Genomic DNA, 14,036 nt, shown 5'->3' with positions numbered 1-14,036 from the left:
AGCGCTTAGGACAGTGCTCTGCACACAGTAAGCGCTCAATAAATACGACTGATTGATTGATTGATTGATTCATCCCTCGAGCTCACCCCGTTCCCTTGAATCCTCCCTCAGAAATCAAGGCTCGCAGTCCCTTTACCTGGGTGGGTGGGAAGGAAGTTGCGGGGGGGCATGCCGGCCTTGCCTGGCCCCAGCCCCACCGCCGCTAGGCCGGGGGTCCCGGGGGCCGTGGGGACCGTGGGGGCCACTCACCCTCCTGCTTCTGGGCCATGGCCATCAGGCTGAGGTGGGCCCTGTTTCGGGTGCTCTCAGGGGCCTTGGTCAGGGACAGAGTGTAGGCGGAGAGGGCCGTGGCGTAGGAGTCCAGCAGCCCCAGGGTCACTTGGTCAGACAGGTAGGAGTCCGCCAGCACGATCGCAGCTTTCTGGGGGGCCGGGGGGAGGAGGAGAGAGTTGGGAGGTCACGGAGGGAGGCGGATCCCGGAGCTGGGTGGGCCGGGGAGAGCCCGTGGAACCAGTGATGGAGCATTCAGGGGGAAGTAGCCTGACGGGAGAGCTGGGAGTAGTGGGGAGGTCTGGCAGAGGAGGGATGGGGAAAGCTGGGGGTGGAGGGCTGGCGGTGGAGGGGCGGGGAGGCCCTGGCAGCCCCCTACCACTCTCTGCAGCAGTTCCTGCTTCTGCTGTTCATCCCGGTCATCGGGCTCCCTGGGCTGAAAGGCCGTGAGCGAGTAGTGGAGGGCCACCGTCACGAAGGCCGTGAGGGCCGTGCTGTGGTCCGGGCCCGTCTGGCCGCCCTGCGGGAGGAGGTGGGTCTTACCCCACCCATCCAAAACCCCTGCCCTGCTCCCCGCACAGACTGCCTTTGCACACATACAAACACACACAGACAGACAAACACGGCTCCCTCCCGGTCCCCCTTGCCCGGCACCTGCATCTCCCGGTGGATGACGGGGCAGGGGTCCTGGAAGGAGCCGTCCCCCTGCTGCTGGCTCAGTAGCCACTGAGCCGTCTCCCGCAGGCCCCGGGCCGAGCCGCCCACCTGCTCCCGGGCCTCGCTCAGCACCTTCAGCACGAAGGCCGACAGCCTGGAGGGGAAGCCCGGGACACGGTGGGGAGTCTGGGGTGGGGGGAGGAAGTCCGGGACAGAGTGGGGAGCCGGGGGGGGAAGCCCGGGATGGAGATCCCCCCATCAGGGCCACCCGTCCTGCCCCGCCCCGTCCACCCTGCCTGGCCCGTCCGGGGCCCGGCGGCCCCTCACCAGGTGCTGCTGTCGCGGTGGAGCCAGGCCCCGTAGGAACCGTTGGGTTTCCGGAACTGCAGGATCCGCTCGTAGCCTGGAGACGATGGGCGGAGGGTGGGCGAGGGGCAGGCCGGGATGGAGGGGCTCCGCGGACAGACAGACGGACGGACGGACGGATGGGACGTCCCCAGGTCCCACCCTCCGGCCCACCCCCCTCACCTTGCCGGATGAGGTCCACGGAGCGGTCCTTGGCTTCGGGGGGCAGGGCCCCCCACTGCTCGGTGCGGTCCAGGTAGCGGGTGGCAGCCAGCGTGGGGGACAGCAGGATCATGGTCTGCTCCCCGCAGCCCTGCGGCACCCGCATCAGAGACCCCAGACCCCCGGGGGACAGAGCCCCGCCCTCGCCGAACGTCTCCAGCGGGGCCGTGGCTGCGGGACCAAGGGGAAGGGTCGGTGTCAGAGAGGGGTAGGGTCAGCCCGGGGGACAGGGGGTGGCGGGAGGGGCAGGCGGGACATCACGGGACGTGGCCGGACGAGACATGGATGGGCTGACGGGGAAAGCGAGGACATAAGGCCTTGCTCTTAGGAGGTCGAGGTAACCGGGAGAGCGTGGTCGCGTCAGGGGGAGGGGTCCGAGGTCAGAGGTCAGGGCCCACCTGTGACTCGGACGTTGGAGCTGAAGTCCCCGTCGGGGATGACGTTGGGTGGGAAGTCTCCGGGGATTTCCAGGGTGCGGCCCCGGGGGTCTGGGGGAGGGGTCAAGGGTGAGAGGTCAAGGCCGCGGGTAAGAGAGCGGGATCCCTGCCTCCCCCACGGTTCTGAGCCCCTGGCTGCTCCCAGTCCCCCCGTTGGCCCAGCCTGCGGTCCGAGCGAGGCGGCCGGGGAGCTGGGGTGGGGCGGGAGGGAGTGCGTGTGAGCCAGCCAGTAGCGTGAGCTGAAGGTGACTGATGGGCAGAGACCCCCATGGGCAAGCCCACATCTCACGACGAGAATTTTTAAGCCCCTTTCCACCTTTACTTCTCCATCCTTAGACAGTAAGCTCCTCATGGGCAGGGAGCATACCTGCTAATTCCTGCCAATTCTGTTACATCGGACTCTCCCGGGAGCTTAGTACAGTGCTCTGTGCATAGTAAGTGCTCAATAAATACCGATGATTGACTGACTGATTGTTCCAAACTGCTACCACACTGATCCAAGCACTTATCCTGTAGACTGTAAGCTCCCTGTGGGCAGGGAATATGTCTGCAAGTGTACTCTCCCAAGCGCCTAGTACCGTGCTCTGCACACAGTGATCGCTCAGTAAATACAACTGACTGACTTATCCAACCCCGCCTTACCTACCGCCTCAGCCTCCTCCCTGACCTCCCTGCCTCCCGTCTCTCCCCTCTCCAGTCCATACTTCGCTCTGCTGCCCGGATCCTGTATTTTTTTTTTTACGTTATTTGTTAAGTGCTTACTATGTGCCAGGCACTGTACTACAAAATATCAGCAAGGTGGGTACAGGTTTGGCCCAGTGCGTGTCCCACATGGGGCTCACAGCCTAAGGAGGAGGGAGGATTCCCATTTTACAGATGAGGAAACTGAGGCAGAGAGCGCCATCCAAGGGCAAAGTCGCCCAGCTGGCAAGGTCTCGGTCTGTGGTTTGCGGTTAGCACACGACTGACTTTAGCTCAGGTTAATTAGGTGGCTGCCCACAGTTAATTCGCCAGAGCTGATGAGCAGCGGGGCCCAGGGGTCTGGGGGTGAGGGGAGGTGGCCCAGGGGTGGACGGGATGGTGGGTGCCCAGGGAAATAGGGGGGCAAGGTTGGGGGACGTGGGGGCCGGGGATGGAGGGGGGCGGAGGCCGGGGTTTTGGGGGTGGAGGAGTGGGGGCCGGTGGGCTGCGAGTTGATGGGCACGGGGGCCGGTGGGATGGGGGTAGTCGGGATGGGGGGCAATAAGGAGATATGGAGGGGTCAGGGGTGAGAAGTGTGGGAGCCGGGGATCCAGGGAAAAAAGAGGGGATATGGGGCAGAGCAGGGAAGAGGGGCCCCAGGAGAGAGCGATGTAGGGGAGAGGGAAGTTTAGGGCCCAAGGGAGCACTCACCCCTGGGGTTGAGCTCGTAGGTCAGTTCCTCAGTGTGGACAGCTCCTTCCCTCTGTCCCCAAGACAGGGCGGAGTTAGGGGGTGGGGGAATAGTGATAGTCATTCAAGCTCTTATCCTATCCCGTCTGGACTACTGCACCAGCCTTCTCTCTGATCTCCCATCCTCGTGTCTCTCTCCACTTCAATCCATACTTCATGCTGCTGCCCGGATTATCTTTGTCCAGAAATGCTCTGGGCATATTACTCCCCTCCTCAAAAATCTCCAGTGGCTACCAATCAATCTGCGCATCAGGCAGAAACTCCTCACCCTGGGCTTCAAGTCTGTCCATCCCCTCGCCCCCTCCTACCTCACCTCCCTTCTGTCCTTCTACAGCCCAGCCCGCACCCTCCGCTCCTCCGCCGCTAATCTCCTCACCGTACCTCGTTCTCGCCTGTCCCGCCATCGACCCCCGGCCCACGTCATCCCCCGGGCCTGGAACGCCCTCCCTCTGCCCATCCGCCAAGCTAGCTCTCTTCCTCCCTTCAAGGCCCTGCTGAGAGCTCACCTCCTCCAGGAGGCCTTCCCAGACTGAGCCCCTTCCTTCCTCTCCCGCTCATCCCCCTCTCCATCCCCCCATCTTACCTCCTTCCCTTCCCCACAGCACCTGTATATATGTATATATGTTTGTACATATATATTACTCTATTTATTTATTTATTTATTTTACTTGTACATATCTATCCTATTTATTTTATTTTGTTAGTATGTTTGGTTTTGTTCTCTGTCTCCCCCTTTTAGACTGTGAGCCCACTGTTGGGTAGGGACTGTCTCTATATGTTGCCAATTTGTACTTCCCAAGCGCTTAGTACAGTGCTCTGCACATAGTAAGTGCTCAATAAATACGATTGATGATGATGATGATGATGATAATTATATTAAGCACTTACTATGTGCAAAGCACTGTTCTAAGCCCCAGGGAGGATACAAGGCGATCGGGTTGTCCCACGGGGGGCTCACAGTCTTCACCCCATTCTCCAGATGAGGGAACTGAGGCCCCGAGGATCAATCAATCAATCAGTGCTCTGCACACAGTAAGTGTTCAATAAATACGATTGAAAGAGAATCAATCAATCGGTGCTCTGCACACAGTAAGCGCTCAATAAATACGATTGAATGAATAAGTAAGCGCTTAATAAATGCCATCGTCATTATTGTCCTTAATCCCCAATTTCCAGATGAGGGAGCTGAGGCCCCGAGAAGTGAAGTGACTCGCCCAAAGTCCCACAGCCGACAAGGGGCGCAGCCGGGATTGGAACCCACGACCTCCGGGCCCTTGCCACCGAGCCACGAGCCCACTGTTGGGTAGGGACCGCCTCTCTATGTTGCCAACTTGGTCTTCCCAAGCGCTTAGTACAGCGCTCTGCACGCAGTAAGCGCTCAATAAATACGACCGATTGATTGATGGGGGCTGGGGTCCGGGGGCTCACCGTGACGCGGAGGATCTTGGCGACCACGTCGCCGATGCCCAGCTCCTGCGGCCCTCGGGCCAGCACTCGCAGCTGCAGGTTCCCGGCCGCCGTGGGCACGGCGGCGAAGGCCACGGGCAGGGCCGAGTGCGCGGGCACCGTCAGCTGCTGCTCGCGACCTCCGCCCCCCGCCAGGCACAGCCCCTCCGTCGGGGACACGGACACGCCGACCTGCGACGGGCACAGACACCGTTGGGGACCGGACGACGGGGAGGGTCCGGCGCGGTCGGGTCTGGGGGCGTCGAGAAGCGGCGTGACTCAGTGGCTTTGGGGTCAGAGCTCATGGGTTCAAATCCCGGCTCCGCCACTCGTCAGCTGGGTGACTGCGGGCCAGTCACTTCTCTAGGCCTCAGTTCCCTTATCTGGAAAATGAGGATTCATAATAGACGACGGCATTTATTAAGCGCTTACTATTTTCCTTTTAATGGCATTTGTTAAGCGCTTACTATGTGCTGAGCACTGCTCTAAGCGCTGGGATAGATACAAGGTGATCAGGTTGTCCCACACAGGGGGCTCACAGTCTTCATCCTCATTTTACAGATGGGGTAACTGAGGCCCAGAGAAGTGAAGTGACTTGCCCAAAGTCACCCGGCAGACAAGTGGCGGAGCAGGGATTTGAACCTACGACCTCTGACTCCAAAGTCCGTGTTCTTTCCACTGAGCCATGCTTACTATTCATTCAGTCGTACTTACGGAGCGCTTGCTGTGCGCAGAGCACTGGACTAAGCGCTTGGGATGGTACAAGTTGTACAAGTATAAGTTGTTGCCAACTTGTACTTCCCAAGCGCTTAGTACAGTGCTCTGCACACAGTAAGCGCTCAGTAAATACGATTGATTGATTGATTGGGAAGTCCAAGGTGGCAACATAGAGAGGCGGTCCCTACCCAACAGTGGGCTCACAGTCTAGAAGCGGGTGACGGAGAACGGAACAAAACATATTAACAAAATAAAATAAATAGGATATGTACAAGTAAAATAAATAAATACGATTGAATGAAATAAATAGAGTAATATGTACAAAGCACCGTTCTAAGCGCTGGGGTAGGTACAAGGTAATCAAGTTGTCCCACGTGGGGCTCACAGACTTAATCCTCATTTTCCAGATGAGGGAACTGAGGCCCAGAGAAGTGAAGCGACCTGCCCAAAGTCACCCAGCTGACAAGTGGCGGGGTAGGGATTCGAACCCGTGACCCGTGACTCCAAAGCCCGGGCTCCGTCTAGACTGCGAGCCCGCTGTTGGGTAGGGGCCGTCTCTCTATGTTGCCAGCTTGGGCTTCCCAAGCGCTTAGTCCGGTGCTCCTCACACAGTAAGCGCTCAATAAATACGACGGATTGATTGATTGATTGATGGATTTCCACTGAGCCGCGCCGCTTCTCTAGGACTAAGATTAAGACTGCCAACTTGGGCTTCCCAAGCGCTTAGTCCGGTGCTCCTCACACAGTAAGCGCTCAATAAATACGACGGATTGATTGATTGATGGATGGATTTCCACTGAGCCATGCTGCTTCTCTAGGACTAAGATTAAGATTGCCAACTTGGACTTCCCAAGCGCTTAATACAGTGCTCTGCACACAGTAAGCGCTCAATAAATACGATTGATTGGTTGATTGACTGATTAGGACTGTGAGCCCCCCGTGGGACAACCTGATGGCCTTGTAACCTCCCCAGCACTTAGAACAGTGCTTTGCACATAGTAAGCGCTTAATCGATGCCATTATTATTATTATTATTATTATTATTCGTCCCCCCGCGCGGCAGCTGTCCCGGGGGTGCCCGGGGTGGGGGGCGTCCTGCGGCTCTCACGGGCAGGTCTCGGTCCAGGTAGTTGTAGAGGACGGGCCGCAACTCCAGCTGCTCGAAGCGGTGCACGGAGCGGGGCAGGCTGACGTGCAAGTGGAACTCGTTGAACACCCGGGCCTGGACGGGGGGCGCCACGCACAGCCCTGCCGGGGGGGCGGCCAAAACACTCAGAGCCCCGAGGGGCGGGGAGCAGGGAGGGAGGCCCTCCAGGGTCCTCCATCCTGTCTGTCTCCCCCTTCTAGCCTGTAAGCCCGCTGTTGGGTAGGGACCGTCTCTCTATGTTGCCAACTTGGACTTCCCAAGCGCTTAGTCCAGTGCTCTGCATGCAGTGAGCGCTCAATAAATACGATTGAATGAATGAATGAATGCCCCCCACAGAGACCCCCCCTCCCCTCAAGCAGTGAGACTGTGAGCCCGCTGTTGGGTAGGGACTGTCTCACTATGTTGCCAACTTGGACTGCCCAAGCTCTTAGTACAGTGCTCTGCACACAGTAAGCGCTCAATAAATACGGCTGAATGAATGCCCCCCACAGAGACCCCCCTCCCCTCTAGCAGCGAGACTGTGAGCCCACTGTTGGGTAGGGACCGTCTCTCTATGTTGCCAAATTGGACTTCCCAAGCGCTTAGTACAGTGCTCTGCACACAGTGAGTGCTCAGTAAATACGATTGAATGAATGAATGAATGAATGAATCCCCCGTCTCCCCATTCCCCCGCCTTACCTCCTTCCCCTCCCCACAGCACCTGCATATATGTTTGTACATATTTATTACTCTATTTATTTACTTACTTTACTTGTACATATTTATTCTGTTCGTTTTGTTTTGCTAATATGTTTTGTTTTGTCGTCTGTCTTCCCCTTCTAGCCTGTGAGCCCGCTGTTGGGTAGGGACCGTCTCTCTATGTTGCCAACTTGGACTTCCCGAGCGCTTAGTCCAGTGCTCTGCACACAGTGAGCGCTCAATAAATACGATTGAATGAATGAATGAATGCCCCCCACAGAGACCCCCCCTCCCCTCAAGCAGTGAGACTGTGAGCCCGCTGTTGGGTAGGGACTGTCTCACTATGTTGCCAACTTGGACTGCCCAAGCTCTTAGTACAGTGCTCTGCACACAGTAAGCGCTCAATAAATACGGCTGAATGAATGCCCCCCACAGAGACCCCCCTCCCCTCTAGCAGCGAGACTGTGAGCCCACTGTTGGGTAGGGACCGTCTCTCTATGTTGCCAAATTGGACTTCCCAAGCGCTTAGTACAGTGCTCTGCACACAGTGAGTGCTCAATAAATACGATTGAATGAATGAATGAATGAATGAATGAATCCCCCGTCTCCCCATCCCCCCACCTTACCTCCTTCCCCTCCCCACAGCACCTGCATATATGTTTGTACATATTTATTACTCTATTTATTTACTTATTTTACTTGTACATATTTATTCTGTTCGTTTTGTTTTGTTAATATGTTTTGTTTTGTCGTCTGTCTCCCCCTTCTAGACTGTGAGCCCGCTGTTGGGTAGGGACCGTCTCTCTATGTTGCCAACTTGGACTTCCCGAGCGCTTAGTCCAGTGCTCTGCACACAGTGAGCGCTCAATAAATACGACTGAATGAATGAATGAATGCCCCCCACAGAGACCCCCCTCCCCTCAAGCAGTGAGACTGTGAGCCTGCTGTTGGGTAGGGACCGTCTATGTTGCCAACTTGGACTGCCCAAGCGCTTAGTACAGTGCTCTGCACACAGTAAGCGCTCAATAAATACGATTGAATGAATGCCCCCCACAGAGACCCCCCTCCCCTCTAGCAGTGAGACTGTGAGCCCACTGTTGGGTAGGGACCGTCTCTATATGTTGCCAAATTGGACTTCCCAAGCGCTCAGTACAGTGCTCTGCACACAGTGAGCGCTCAATAAATACGATTGAATGAATGAATGAATGAATGAATCCCTCGTCTCCCCATCCCCCCGGCCTTACCTCCTTCCCCTCCCCACCCGGAGACCCAAGGTCTCTCTGGGTGAAGGAGCCATGGGGCCTTCGGGGTCCCGGGCCCGGCCTGGGCCTCCGACCGGTGGTTTGGGCCCGTGTGTCCGGTGGAGCGGCGAGGGGAGCCCGGTCGACGGAGGGGAAGGGGGCTGGGGGTGGGGGGCGCCCGGGGCGGGGGGCCTCTCACCTTTCTGTGGGGACAGACTCACCGCCCGGATCTCCCAGGTGGTGATGGAGTCGGGGACGGGAAAATCCTTCCTGTGGGAGGGGAAGGGGAGAGAGGAGCGACAGATGGGAGTGGGTCACCCCCGCACCCTATTGCCTGGCCTGAGAGCGGCCCCCCACCCCACGGCGAAGACCCCCCGAGAACCCCGTCCCTGTCCTCCCGCAGCAAACAGGCCTACGGGCGTTCCTACCCAACAACGGGCTCAGTCTCAAAGTTCCCATTTCACAGGCGAGCAAACTGGGGCAGAGGGAAGGGAAGTGACTCGCACAAGGTCACACGGCAGACAAGTGGTGGAGTGAAATTAGAACCCAGGTCTGTTATTGTCAGAAGCTCAACACCTCAACCCAGACTGAGCCGCCCTTTTCCTCTCCTCCTCCCCATCCCCCCACCCTACCTCCTTCCCCTCCCCACAGCACCTGGATATAATATATATATTCTATATTATATAGATATACCCACCTGCACATAAATAATAATAACAATGGCATTTGTTGAGCGCTTACTATGTGCAAAGCACTGTTCTAAGCGCTGGTAGCGGGGGGAGACAAGGTGATCACGTTGTCCCACGGGGGGCTCACAGTCTTCATCTCCATTTTACAGATGAGGGAACTGAGGCTCAGAGAAGTGAGGTGACTTGCCCAAGGTCACACAGCAGACATGTGGCGGTGTCGGGATTCGAACCCATGACCTCTGACTCCAAAGCCCGGGCTCTTTCCACTGAGCAACGCTGCTTCTCGCACACACGCACAAACGCACCCACCTACACAGGTGCATATATACACCCACCTGCACACATTCACAGGCGCATATATATATATATACCCACCTGCACATACACACACACGCACAAAATGCACCCACCTACACACGTGCATATATACACCCACCTGCACACATAGACACACACACACACACCTACACACACTTCCATTCATTCAATCGTATTTATCGAGCGCTTACTGTGTGCAAAGCACTTTACTAAGCGCTTGGGAAGTACAATTCGGCAACAGACAGCGACGGTCCCTACCCAACACCGGGCTCACAGTCTAGAAGGGGGAGACAAACGACAAAACAAAACAGACAGGTGTCGATACCGTCAGAATTAATAGAATTATGGCTATATACGCACCGTTAATAAAATAGAGTAATAAATATGTACAAATATATACAAGCGCCGTAGGGCGGGGAAGGGGGTAGAGAAGCAGCGCGACTCATTTGGAAAAAGCCCGAGCTTTAGAGTCAGAGATCATGGGTTCAAATCCCAGTTCCACCAATTGTCAGCTGTGTGACTTTGGGCAAGTCACTTCACTTCTCTGGGCCTCAGTCACCTCATCTGGAAAATGGGGATTGAGACTGTGAGCCCCCATGTGGGACAACCTGATCACCTTGTTACCTCCCCAGCGCTTAGAACGGCGCTTTGCACATAGCAAGCGCTTAATAAATGCCATTATTATTATTATGGGGAGAGGGAGGAAGGGGAAAAAGGGGGGGGGCTCAGTCTGGTGTCAGCAGTGGGATCAGACACCTACACAGATATACGCACACACACGCGGCTGTGTGACTTGGGGCAAGTCACTTAACTTCTCTGGGCCTCATCTGCAAAATGGGGATTAAAGATTGGGAGCCCCACGTGGGACCCCCCCCAGCGCTTAGAACAGTGCCTTGCACGTAGTAAGCGCTTGACAAATACCATCATCATCCTCATCACCCCCACCGTTTGACGCCGTTGACGTCCATCAGTTCCCACATCCAGTTTTCCGGGAAGTAGCTCCGGAGGTAGATGTCATCTTCGTTGACCAGCTCTTCCTCCTGCTGCCAGGCGTTCTGGGCTGGGGGAGGGCGAGGGCGGGCGTGGGTGCAGACCCTTTTCCCCCCCCAGCCCAGGCCCGGGGCAGGCCCCCTCGCCCCCCGGCCGGCCCCCCGCACCTCGGGCCAGCCCGTGGCTACTCCGGTGGCCCTGGGCCTTGCTCAGCTGGACGGCGAAGCGACAGCAGTCGAGGAAGGGCTGGCGGCAGGCGGGCGAGGGGACGCGGGCTGCCCGCTCCTCGCATTTTCGCTTCATGGGCAGCGAGGTCATCCCGTCCTTGCAGCAACGCTGGGCCTCCCGCGTGGTGTATCGATCCACTGCGGGGGAAATCAATCAATCAATCGTATTTATTGAGCGCTTACTGGGTGCTTAATGATATCATCAATCAATCAATCGTATTTATTGAGCGCTTACTATGTGCAGAGCACTGTACGAAGCACTTGGGAAGTACAAATTGGCAACACATAGAGACAGTCCCTACCCAACAGTGGGCTCACAGTCTAAAAGGGGGAGATGGAGAACAGAACCAAACATACCAACAAAATAAAATAAATAGGATAGAAATGTACAAGTAAAATAAATAAATAAATAGAGTAATAAATATGTACAACCATATATACATATGTACAGGTGCTGTGGGGAAGGGAAGCAGGTAAGATCGGGGGATGGAGAGGGGGACGAGGGGGAGAGGAAGGAAGGGGCTCAGTCTGGGAAGGCCTCCTGGAGGAGGTGAGCCCTCATCATCATCATCATCATCATCATCATCATCATCAATCGTATTTATTGAGCGCTTACTATGTGCAGAGCACTGTTATGATGATGATGTTATGAGATGATATGATGATGATATGTTATGAGATGCTATGTTATGAGATGATATGTTACTTGTACGTATCTATTCTATTATTTTATTTTGTTAGTATGTTTGGTTTTGTTCCCTGTCTCCCCCTTTTAGACTGTGAGCCCACTGTTGGGTAGGGACTGTCTCTATATGTTGCCGATTTGTACTTCCCAAGTGCTTAGTACAGTGCTCTGCACATAGTAAGCGCTCAATAAATACGATGATGATGATGCAGAGCACTGTACTAGGCGCTTGGGAAGTCCAAGTTGGCAACATATAGAGACGGTCCCTACCCAACAGTGGGCTCACAGTCTAAAAGAAAAGAGAGGGGAAGAGAGGAAGGGTCGAGCCCTGCCCCTGGACTCTGAGCCCCTTTCCTCCCCGTCAGCTCGAGCTGGACAGGGAGTGGGCCTGTTCATTGTTGGATGGGACTCTCCCCAGCGCTTAGTCCAGTGCTCCGCTCCCAGTGAGCGCTCCATAAATGCGATGGGATGAATAATAATAATAATAATGGCATTTATTAAGCGCTTACTATGTGCAAAGCACTGTTCTAAGCACTGGGGAGGGTACAAGGTGATTAGGCTGTCCCACGTGGGACTCACAGTCTTAATCCCCATTTTACGGATGACGGAACTGAGGCCCAGAGAAGTTAAGTGACTTGCCCAGAGTCACACAACTGACAAGTGGTGGAGCTGGGATTTGAACCCATGACCTCTGACTCCAAAGCCCGGGCTCTTTCCACTGAACCACGGTGCTTCTCTGCATGAAGCAGGGGGAGGCTCCCGGCGTGCCCGGACCCGGCGAGGAGGCGGGCGGGTGGGCCGGAAAGCGGGAGGGACTGTGGTTAGACTCGGGGGTGGACCTGCTGCGTCCCAGAGGCAGGGGGCTGGACCCGGTGACCCGGCCCCTCTTGCTTCCCCTCTGTCCGCCCCCGGTCCCCGGCCTCACTCAGGTCCTGCATCTTCTTCCTCATCTCGGCGCTCCTCCGGACCCTCCTCTTCTCCTCCTCTTCCTCAGTGGGGCACTTCAAACCTTTGGGGAGGCGGAGGAGCGGAGCTGGGGCCAGGCCTCCCTCTCTCCCTGGCCCCCGGCCCCCGGGCCGCTCCCCCCAAGGCCCCCTCGGGTCGCCCCCCGGCCGCTCTCACTGCTCCTTTGGGGGCTGTAGTTGTTGCCGTAGGAGAAGGCCAGTCCGGCCGCCTGGAAGACGTTGATGGTGTCTTGTCCGCCCCCCGGCCCGCAGCCCAGGTCGTAGCTGTTTATGGCGTCGAAGACCTGGACGGGAGGGACGGAGGTAGGGACTGTCTCTATATGTTGCCAACTTGTACTTCCCGAGCGCTTAGTACAGTGCTCTGCACACAGTAAGCGCTCAATAAATACGATTGATTGATTGATTGACGGAGGGACGGGGTCAGGCCGAGCCAGGAGAGGCGGGGGGCAGGGACCAGTGGGCAGGGGGAAGAGGAGGACGGGCCGCGGGGGGCACGGAGGGGGCAGGGGCCAGGGGAGGGCCGGCCCACCTTGGCCATGTCGAGGCGCGCTTGTCTCTGGGCCTTCCGGCTGACGGCGAAGACGGCGGTGTCGGTGGCGGACAGGGCCACCGTGGCCTTCCCGTCCGTGCGCACTTTGAGCCGCAGCTTGTCGCTGGGCCGCAGGGTCCCGGAGCTCTCCAGCCCCAGCTCCAGCTAAGCCGGGGGACACCGACGCCGGGCGGGCGACACCCAAGTGAGTCGGGGGGCCGGAGACCCCCCCCCCCCAAACACACACACACACACACACACACACACACACACACACACGCACACACACCTGACCCTGCCCTCTCCGCTGGCCTGTCCCCAGGCACACCCCCTCAGTTCCCCCAGCTCTGCCCCCTTAGTTCCCCCCGCTATCCCCCACCTCAGCTCCCCCAGATATCCCCCATCTCCCCCAGCTTTGCCCCCTCAGCTCTCCCAGCTATCCCCCCCTCAGCTCCCCCAGATATCCCCCATCTTCCCCAGCTCTGCCCCCTCAGCTCTCCCAGCTATCCCCCCCCCCAGCTCCCCCAGATATCCCCCATCTCCCCCAGCTCTCCCAGCTATCCCCTGCCTCAGCTCCCCCAGCTCTCCCCCATCTCTGCCCCCTCAGCTCTCCCAGCTATCCCCCTGCCTCAGCTCCCCCAGATATTCCCCATCTCCCCCAGCTCTGCCCCCTCAGCTCTCCCAGCTATCCCCCCTGCCTCAGCTCCCCTAGCTCTGCCCCCTCAGCTGTCCCAGCTATCCCCCGCCTCAGCTCCCCCAGATATCCCCCCAGCTCCCCCAGCTCTGCCCTCTCAGCTCTCCCAGCCATCCCCCAGATACCCCCCTCATCTCTGCCCCCTCAGCTCTCCCAGCTATCCCCCTGCCTCAGCTCCCCAGATATCCCCCATCTCCCCCAGCTCTGCCCCCTCAACTCTCCCAGCTCTCCCCCCTGCCTCAGCTCCCCCAGATATCCCCCTCATCTCTGCCCCCTCAGCTCTCCCCCCTCAGCTCCCCCTGCCCGGCTGCCCCAACCCCGTCCCCGTTCTGCCCCCTCGGCCCTTCA

At 57.6% G+C, this 14,036-nt stretch overlaps 1 protein-coding gene across 1 annotated transcript in view; it reads right to left on the bottom strand.

The window, feature by feature from the left end:
* Window positions 1-14,036, bottom strand: part of LOC119946756 (complement C4-like) — a 30,236-nt gene that overhangs the window by 7,909 nt on the left and 8,291 nt on the right. The window contains exons 14-28 of the mRNA XM_038768204.1: window positions 12,995-13,159; window positions 12,623-12,749; window positions 12,426-12,509; window positions 10,756-10,953; window positions 10,544-10,658; window positions 8,791-8,861; window positions 6,634-6,773; window positions 4,791-5,000; window positions 3,324-3,375; window positions 1,893-1,982; window positions 1,456-1,665; window positions 1,255-1,330; window positions 925-1,081; window positions 650-790; window positions 250-421 (exon numbers count right to left, since the gene is read on the bottom strand). Of these exons, the coding sequence (XP_038624132.1) occupies window positions 250-421; window positions 650-790; window positions 925-1,081; window positions 1,255-1,330; window positions 1,456-1,665; window positions 1,893-1,982; window positions 3,324-3,375; window positions 4,791-5,000; window positions 6,634-6,773; window positions 8,791-8,861; window positions 10,544-10,658; window positions 10,756-10,953; window positions 12,426-12,509; window positions 12,623-12,749; window positions 12,995-13,159 (2,008 nt within the window). The remainder of the gene's footprint in view (window positions 1-249; window positions 422-649; window positions 791-924; window positions 1,082-1,254; window positions 1,331-1,455; window positions 1,666-1,892; window positions 1,983-3,323; window positions 3,376-4,790; window positions 5,001-6,633; window positions 6,774-8,790; window positions 8,862-10,543; window positions 10,659-10,755; window positions 10,954-12,425; window positions 12,510-12,622; window positions 12,750-12,994; window positions 13,160-14,036) is intronic.

This window comes from Tachyglossus aculeatus, chromosome Y4 (assembly GCF_015852505.1).
Source record: "Tachyglossus aculeatus isolate mTacAcu1 chromosome Y4, mTacAcu1.pri, whole genome shotgun sequence".
NCBI lineage: Eukaryota > Metazoa > Chordata > Mammalia > Monotremata > Tachyglossidae > Tachyglossus > Tachyglossus aculeatus.
This window is presented reverse-complemented; position numbering and strand designations above follow the sequence as displayed.